The 9,220-nt window shown below is 41.6% G+C and overlaps 1 protein-coding gene and 1 non-coding gene across 2 annotated transcripts; both read left to right on the top strand.

Annotated features, from left to right (window-relative positions):
• The first annotated feature begins 57 nt into the window (after positions 1-57).
• On the top strand, positions 58-8,359 carry RANBP1 (RAN binding protein 1). Its single transcript, XM_041410335.1, has 6 exons — positions 58-166; positions 1,927-2,063; positions 3,068-3,225; positions 4,918-5,046; positions 6,972-7,037; positions 7,966-8,359. The coding sequence occupies exons 1-6, from the start codon at positions 152-154 to the stop codon at positions 8,088-8,090; spliced, it is 630 nt and encodes a 209-aa protein (XP_041266269.1). The 5' UTR covers positions 58-151; the 3' UTR covers positions 8,091-8,359.
• Positions 7,116-7,247, top strand: LOC121339030. The gene has a single exon (XR_005953117.1). It is a non-coding gene; the product is annotated as a small nucleolar RNA SNORA77 (small nucleolar RNA).
• Positions 8,360-9,220: the final 861 nt, after the last annotated feature.

The following is a 9,220-nucleotide window of genomic DNA, read 5'->3' as shown; positions in this document are numbered from 1 at the left end:
TCTGCCCGCGCCGGGGGCGGGGCGCGGGGCTGAGGGGGAGCGGGCGTTTCCCATCGAGCCTTGCGGCGGCGCGGCGCGGGCTGCGGGAATGAGGTAAAGGCGGGCGGGGCGCGCGGCAGGAAGCGGCGAGCGGAGCGCGGCGACCGGGCCCATGGCGGACACGGCGGTGAGGGGCGGCCGCGGGCCGGCGGCCGGGTCGGGAACAGCGCGGGGGAGAGGGCGGCACCGAGGGCCGGGGTGGGAGAGTAACGGAAACAGGTGGGGCCCGGGCGGGGGGAGCCGAGGTCGGGCAGGGCCCGAGGGGGGGGGGACGGACGCTGGGCCTTGCTGGGGGCTGGAGGGGCCGCGCCCGCTGGGCCTGGGGTTTGCGGCCGCTCCGGGCACGTGTGGCCGCTCGGGCCGGCCCCTCCACCCGCCTTGGCCGTTCCCCGGTGTGAGGGAGCCCGGGCGAGCCGGGATCTTTCGGGTAGTCCTTCTCCCCGTTTCCCTCCTTTCTTCTCCTCCTCCTCCCTCTTTCCGCCCCTCCCCGGGCCGCTGGCCGGACCCCTCGTGCCGCACCAGTTGCTCACGTGCTTCGTGTCGCGGCAGGGCGGGCTCGTGTCGTGATAACGGGATCCGCGTTCTGGCCTGTGGCTGCTGGGAAGTGTGCGTTCTCATGGTCTGGAATTGCTTGCTCAGGCGCAGAACGCGCGATGAATTGCCATGCGGGATGTGCTCTTGCACGCATGGATACAATGTATAAAAGTTTGGCTAACATTTCTCTTTTTTTGAAACAGATGGGACGTAATTAATTTCTCGCTTTTTTTTGCTGGAACACTGGGGATATAAAATTGGCGATAGCTGGTGTGACGTTGTTGTTACAACGAGATTTTATTTTGCGCCATTTTTTACCTAATTTTTACCTGTCCCCCCCTCTTTTTTCTCTTGTTTAGTAAAAACAGGTTGCTTTATTTCTGTTGCTATATGTGCACATGGTATATCCTGCTCTGTATAGGACATTGTGAATAGAGCCTGTAAGAGTGGACTCTTCCATTTGTAAAGTAAAAATATTATTTAAATGTCTTGTATGTGTAGACTGTTTTCCCTTTCTGTTGCTCCAGCAGCAACAAAAAAACCCCAAACCCAAATCAGTTCCCTCGACCTGAGATAGCTGCTCTGTGGCTTTGTTAAAATTGCATATGAATCTCCTTCCTAGGCTTGTGTGCTGAGTCCTTCTTAGCAGTCCATATGTATGAAGTACTAGAGATGTTTATCATTTACCTGCTAGTCATGGTAGTAAAAACTATTCTTAAGCTTAATGACTGCTCTGATAGATTCCTAAACAATTTAAATAGGAAGTATTATTTTGGCCATTTACCTGTAACCTAAAGTTCCTTGAGGAGTTTTAAAGCAAGTAACCTAAACTATTTTATGAGTATTACAGCTGTGCCTCAAAGTATCTTTGATTGTGTTGACTGTGGGTGATTCTAATACATAATCCAGAATGATGAACTCGAGATGCCATATGTCCCTTAAGCTGGGCTGGGTGGATGTTGTGTGGGTTTTTTTCTAATTTTCCCATTAATGATGGGTCTTTAGGCACTGAGAAATAGTAGGATTTTAGTAGCATAAAACACATTACATAGGAAAAACTGTTGATGAAATTACATTTCCATAATGTAGAGCTATTACTCCAAGGCCAAACCTCTAGACAATTAATGAGTGGTAGGATTGAAACACCCAGCACTGTATGAGCACCTTTTTGGTTTTTTGTGCCTGTATGTTGACCTGGAAGTCATTTGTTTTCAGGTATAATCATATTTCTTTTATGGGGTATTACAGATATTAAGATCTAATTGCTGAAAAGTCATCACTGTTTTGAAAGCAGATGTGAGTACTTCAGGGTTGGGGTATATAGCATGTTTGTGTTTTATTTTTTCTCCTCAGGAAGCACATGAGGAGCATGATACTTCTACTGAAAATGCAGATGACTCTAACCACGATCCTCAGTTTGAACCCATAGTTTCCCTTCCAGAGCAAGAAATAAAAACTCTGGAAGAAGATGAGGAAGAGCTCTTTAAGATGTGAGTAGAATACTTTTCACTATTATCTGAATGTTCATTAGGCTTAAACTTGACAGTGTTCATTAAAAGCTGCATAACTTGCAGCAATCTCTGTATGAAGGCTGACTTGGTTGGTCTGCACTGTGATGGCAGAGACTGAGTGGGGGTGATTGATGGTGCCCCAAGAAAATGAACTCTGGAACCACAGAAGAGAGCTGATAGTGTGAATCTGGCTTTAGCATGGTGTACGTAAAAGAAGACAACAACTTAAGTAATAATTATTTGAAATTGTGATCACAGAATGTGAAACAAGTGTCTTGGGAGGAAGGAAATGAGATGTGTGTGGTGTTGCTGCCATGCATCCATGGGTAAAGGGTGATGTACAAGGTACTGAAATAATAAAAGCAACAGCTGCAGCACAGTATTGGGGCATTTTGGCAGTTCCTGTCTGTTGTCTTCAATACAGTTTATCCTCAGATTATGCTTATTGTCAGATCAGGATGGCTTGATCTGCCTGAAGAAAAATGTAGTCTAAAGGCTTAAGAAGCATTTTGAATTTGATCCCTGATGTGCTGGCTTGAAATAGGTTTAAAAAATTATGCTTTTGCTTAATCACAGAATGGTATTGCTGATCTGGAAGAGACTTCAGTTCTCCTGTCCAGATTCTGATAATAACTGAAGTGATGACAGGTAGTTTCTGAAAGGTAGTGTGGTGAACTCTGGCTGTAGCAAAACCTCTTAATTGGCTACCTGTATTTAAAGGTTTGCCTACATCAAATATGTTTATCATCCCTAAGAGTGTCCAGAACCTGTTGAATTTCAGTACAGTCATTACATAATTCCTATTATTTTATTATTAGATTTTAATTTATCATCTCGGTTTCTGAATGCATATATTGAGACAGAACAGTGGATCATATTGAACAAATTGTTCCTTTTTGTGTGTGGCTTTTATAAGAGCTGCACTCTTTGGTCAGGTGTGGTATTCAATGCATGCAGGCTAATGAAATGTTCTGTTCTCCAAGGCGAGCGAAGCTCTTCCGGTTTGCATCTGAGAATGACCTTCCAGAATGGAAAGAACGAGGAACTGGTGATGTGAAACTCCTGAAGCACAAGGAGAAGGGAACAATTCGCCTCCTCATGAGGAGGGATAAAACCCTAAAAATCTGTGCGAACCATTACAGTATGTTCTACATTTCTGTACTTATTCTTGATTTTAAAAATAAGCTTGTAGAATTTAAGTATGGTTGTTTCTTACTCTTCATGCTTCAGGCATCAAAAATTATGAGGAGTTATTTTTATTAATGGAAGGAAGCTGGACGTTTTTTCTTTAAGAGTCTGATAGTGCTATAAGGCTAGCACAAGTCATTTTAAAATTTAGCTGTGATAGGCATTATGTGATTGCTTCCAGTGTGTGTGCTTTATTTTAATGATTAATAAAGTGTAGAACATGTAGGCCTTAATACTGCTTGAAATAAGAATTTAATGTATGCTGGCTTGCTCTTGTAAAAGAGTGAGAAAAACCAAGATGTAATAATTTACTACTTTGAGCTAAATGTCTGAATTTCCAAAACCAGTCCTTAACCATCAGAAAACAGAGACTGAGGTGCTAAGCAAATCTGAGTCTGCCTTTCTCTGCTTGTGAAATAAACTGAAATGAATGTGTTATATTGGGCTGACTCATTCAAAAAAGAATAATCTTTGAATTAAAAAAAAACCATGAAAGAGACAGGCTTGCAAGTCAGCACAACTTGCAACAAGTAGTCCAGTTTGCTGATACTTTGCTTGCTTTACTGATACTCGGATTTTTACATGAGGAATCTATAGTGTTCTGTGGAGTTAAACTACATTTAGATAATTTGAAATAAGAAGTAGCTTAATGCAAACCTCAATAATGCCATCAACCAGCAGGAATAAACCTTTTGTTTAGGGAAATAAATGTTGCACCTAGGAAAACAGAATTGATGAATTTATAGTAATCATGTCAAAAGTTGTTTAGGTTTTTTTCCTGGAAAAGCTGCTCTCCATATAGATTTGTTTATTGAATTTATGCTGACTCACAGTCAGACAAAAGAACTCTCTTCATTTTTGCAAAGCATTAAATGGAGCAAAATGTGTTTTGATCTCTAGATGTTAAAAATGCAGGGAAGGGAATAGACTCTTCAGATTTCTCCTGAACTTAGACAGGGCCCAAGGAGGAAAAAACCCCTGCTTAGACTTTGCATGTCTGTAATGCAAAAAGTCTTCAGGTACTGTGGGAAGTAGCATTTCAAATTCTGCAGTCAGGTGAGGTAATTGTAGTGTCTTGGAGGGACAGGGCCCCATTTGCGAGGAGGGAACAAATAGATTGGAAAAACAAAAACAATGTGTACGCTTTGCAGCACCACAGAATTCTGTAATATCTTGTAGTACAGCTTTAAACTGATGGGAGAGGTAATTAATCTGATGACTAATTGAAGGAAAAGTGCTTTTTAAAATTAATTTTGGTGGTAGTTTTGGTGTGCAGAAGAAGAATGAGTGTTGTTTGTCGGTCTGGATGCCTTTTCCTTCTAAATCATTTGTCTGTACTTCAGAGCTCAGTAACTGCATCTCTTAGTATCACAATCATCTGTTTTAAGCAAAAATTGAATCCAATTCTTTTTCCTAACAGTAGTGAATCCAGCATCCTCTCACACAGTAATGGCTTTGCATAATTTCATTTGACAATGTAAGGAAAAATATATATGAACACCACTGTCTTGTATTCATGCCAGAGTAATTCTGTGTCAAGTGCTTTATGTAACCATCACAGCCCGTTTTCACTGAGATTTATGGAGGCTGGTGTGGAAAACATTTGCTATTGTGCTCTGTACATCTTTGAATGCTTTCCTTTCAGTCACACCCTTAATGGAGCTGAAGCCTAACGCTGGGAGCGACAGGGCGTGGGTCTGGAACACACATGCTGACTTTGCAGATGAAAGCCCCAAGCCTGAACTTCTGGCAATCCGATTTCTAAACGCAGAGAGTGAGTGGGCTGGCACTGAACTTACACTCATTGTAAACTGTTATGTTACCCTGCTTGGCTAAATGCTGCTCTAAACCATTGCTGGAGATGTGCTGTATCTCACCCCTGCGTGGTAGTGTTAGCTAATTAATTCTTTATCTGAGAGAAGTCTGTTAATCACTTAACCATATCTGTTGACAGACAGTGTAGTAATTAGGTCTGCAGTAATATTGGTACAGTTTCTGCCCGAGACACTTTGTTAACCTAAGCCCTTTCATGTAAGTGCTATGCCAATTAGAATAAAACTATAGGCAGTTAAGAGACTCACATACAGCTTACTTTCATGTAATTCAGGTGCTCATTTGTAGTTAAGATTAGATTTTTGCATTAGAAACAAGGAAATCCTGACCTGACATTTCTGGTCAGTCTGCATTAGCAGAACATCTGGGTTGGTTTTTCTTTTTTTAATGAAGTATGTAGTATCTTTGTTTTGATTAAATGCAACCCTCAGTGAAAAGTGCAAGTCAGACCCATCATACTAGTTGGTGGGTTTTTCTGGAGTGACTACACTGAGTACCAGAAAGTAACTCTTAATAATGGATCAGCTAGGATTAAATCAAAGAAGTGTTTGGAAGCAGAGGGGGTTTATGTTTTGTTTTTTTGTTGGTTTGGGTTTGTTTTTTTTTTAAAGGAGCAAAATGAAAAAGTGTTGGATTTCTTGCTTTACAATTTGCCACACAAGTTTAGTGTGGTAGCCTCCTTTTCTCCTTACATATTAGATGAAATATAAAGTGGTTGAATATTTTAAAAATTGATGGATTTAACTATATCAGGAAAGAACTTAGTGTATCTTGCCTTTTTCCTTTGCCTTAAGTCTCCAATGTCATTTTGTTTAGCCAAATAAACCTTTCTGGTCCACCTGCTTAGTGCTTGCTTCATGATCAGGTAGGAAATGAAGGGGTAACTATTTGCTAATCTCTGAGAAGTCTTTCCCTCTTTCCGGTAGAGGCTGTTCAGCTTATGGAATGTTCTGTCTTGAGGGAGTAGTCCTTTCTTACTGTTTGCCCTTTGCAGTACTGACTAAGCAGATGACAGGTTAAGAGACCTCAGTTTGTCCCTCAGGTGTCTCTCCTGTTTGAGATGCTGGAGAAGGAATCGATACAAACACTTCCTGGCCTAGTTACTAAGTGCCTTCAGAATTCCTGTGGGGCAACAGTGACCTCCTGTGGTCAGCCAGACCAGCCTGGGATGCCAGGCCTGTACTGCCTTGGTCATTCTCGTGGCAGGAAGCTCCTTGCCCAGTCCCTCATTGCTTGTATTACTTGTGTAGAGACGTTATTGGAATTTGATCAGCTGCGTGGAATGGTTGTTGCATTGAATGGTGGCTTAGACCAGAATGTAATGAAGATTATGCATTGTTGGCTCTTGCAGGGAGGAATAGCCCTCAGGTACAGAGTCTGAATGCTGTATTGGTGAAACAGGCATTACCTTCCTTTGCTGATGCTAAGAACCCCCAGTTATGGTCAGGTTGTGGAAGACTCTTCAGGTGTAACACAGCTGGCAAGGATGGCAGTTCAAAGCTGATCTTCAGTCTTTTGCATACAGATAGTTATGTTAGCAGTCTCTGACGTCATATTCCTATTCCTTTAGGCTACAGACAGCTGGGAGTTGCAATAACTACAAAACAGTTCCTGCTGGCATTACATTTTGAATATTTTGCAAAATAAACTGCTTTAGTAGACTTGCTGAAGAAGATGAATTGCTTTTGCACAAAGATGTGATTGAAGAATTTTGTATCTCGTATGATTTACCAGATTACTTCATAAGTCCCTACAAATTTTATTTACACAAAGCTTCCCCTGGGGTATCTTTCTTCAAGATTAGAACTATTCAATGTTGTGAGGCAGTAAAAGTAATGAAAAAATATTTTATCTTCACTGAAACAGATGCACAGAAATTCAAGGCAAAATTTGAAGAATGCAGGAATGAAGTAGGCAAGACAGCAAAGAAAGGTAAGGTAGTCTGAGTGTATTTGTGCCACATTTCTGAGCTGTGTGAGTGGTTACAGTACCCTGGAGTGTCGTGTTCCAGCAGACTCACTCTGTGCTGAACTGCAGCCTTCAGTTCAGGTGCTTTTCTGTCTGCGAGAGTAAGAGCTCACAGGAGCGACGATGGCCTTCTTTCCTGTGGAAGGCTGTTACAGTTGCTGTTGGGACATGGCTGCTTTGGAAAGGCTGTCAAGGAAATATTTATGGCTTATAGTAAACAAATGAGCTGTGAACACTGCAATCACAGTGCTCTTTCTTCCTTCTGGGTCCCTTTCCCAAATTTCACAAATGTGTAATCATGCAAGTATAATATTTAATGGTTTTTGTAGTTGTTAGTGTGTGTGAGGTTGTTCACAAGTCTCTAACAGATTATTGCACCTCCCTTTAGAATTGCCTTTGTGATGAGGTATGTCACCATGTAAATAAAATAAACATTTCTATCTTTCTTAAGTACAGACTACCAGTGGTCTGCAGTCAGCATTCAAGATATTTAGATTGGAATTTTCCAGTCATAGGAATTCCTATGCCCCATTTTCAAACTGGGGAACTTGACTTTGGTTTTTTTTTTGTTAAGATGCCAAGAAACTAAGGGTTTGTCTGGATACTTTATTGGTAGCAGCACAGCCAGCCAGATGTTACACATTCCTCAGTCCCTGTGATTAAGCCCTTTTGTAGTGATTAATGTATATGAGTGGTGTCTCTTGAAATCTGACATCTGAAGTAATTACCAGAGGAAAAGACATGGAATGAGTCACTCCAGTGGTCAGTGAAGAATATTTTTGCCCAATACCAGCTGTCTATCCCCACCCCCTCACCCTCTACTTCTTTACTCTTTCTAACAGGAAAATCAATTACTGCTTGTATGTAATACCTTTCCTAACCAATCTTTTAGCAGGCACAGACAAAAATGATAGTGCTGATAAAGTTGCTGAAAAACTAGAAGAGCTTTCTGTAAAGGAAGAGAGCAAAGAATCTGAGAAGAAAGAGACCAAGGAAAAAACTGAAGAAAAGCAATAAAATCATCCTGGGCCTTGCAGTTTTTCCTTTACTTTTTTTCTTTTTTTCTTTTCCTTTTTTTTGTTTGGTTATTTTTTAGTTTTTACAAGGGACTTTATATGGAACTGCATTCAACATTCACGTTGTTTTTTCTAGGCTTTTGCCCTTTGGAAGGTGTCTTCAGAAAAATTCATTCCCCAGTCATGAAAATGTACTGTGCTAACTTTCTTTTCCATAGTGGAAACACTTATTTACAGTCATCCAAAAGAGTGAATAAAACAAACTTGAAAACAGCATCAGGGGACAGAACTGAGTTTTCTGTATACTGTAAAGGCTTATGAATACACTTGTTTAATTGAGCTGCATATTCCTGTGGATTAAGTAGGTTAATAGACTTTGTCAGCAGGGAAGATTAGGATTGCATTTGTATTTCTTATATGGCTTCTAAATTGTAATCTAACAGACCTTTCACACCTGCTGCTGTGTGTACCTGAGCAGGGAATGTGCCTGTGCTTCTTGAAGTGCAGCAGATTTCTGGAATCAGGCAATAAGAGCATTCCTGGCAAACTACTGCTGCTGCTGCTGATCCATCAGACAGTGAAAATAAAGGTGGGGGACAAAGTTTCTTGTGTCAGATTTGAGAAGCATTTTCTTCTCACAAAATGAAATCTGTGCTTCCCCTCTTGCCCCAAATTTTAATATTACAAAGGCTTGATTTTAGCAGAAAGCTCCTGCTGTTGTCCCAGATCTTCCATGGTGCTGCTTGCTGACTGAAGGCAGCTGCAGCAGCCTGTCCTGCCGAGGTGTGTGCAAAGGAATCTGAGCTGTTTGAGTACCTTCCTGTGAGATTCCCCTTGCCAGCATGTTGTTGTAGTCTCAAGAATGTAGAGGTCTAAAATGTGTAAGCTTTTTTCCCAGGGCTTTGGAGCTCGTGTTTTTACAAACTGGAGGAGTTTTGAACTTCTCAGATGTTTGGTAGGGAGGCTGTCCTTCTTGGAGAGTAGCAGGCTGGAATTCACAATTCACTTTGGAGCAGTTATTTATGGTGCACATGCTTGAGGGACACCCTCCTTGCCAGAATGGGCAAATTGGTCAAATCTCTTCCCTGCATATCTTTTTTGTTCATCCAATTTCAAATTAGTGCTAGAGAG

Source organism: Onychostruthus taczanowskii, unplaced genomic scaffold (genome assembly GCF_017590055.1).
Source record: "Onychostruthus taczanowskii isolate IOZ18803 unplaced genomic scaffold, ASM1759005v1 scaffold32, whole genome shotgun sequence".
NCBI lineage: Eukaryota > Metazoa > Chordata > Aves > Passeriformes > Passeridae > Onychostruthus > Onychostruthus taczanowskii.
Note: the sequence above shows the minus strand (reverse complement) of the source record. Positions and strands in the feature narration are given on the sequence as shown.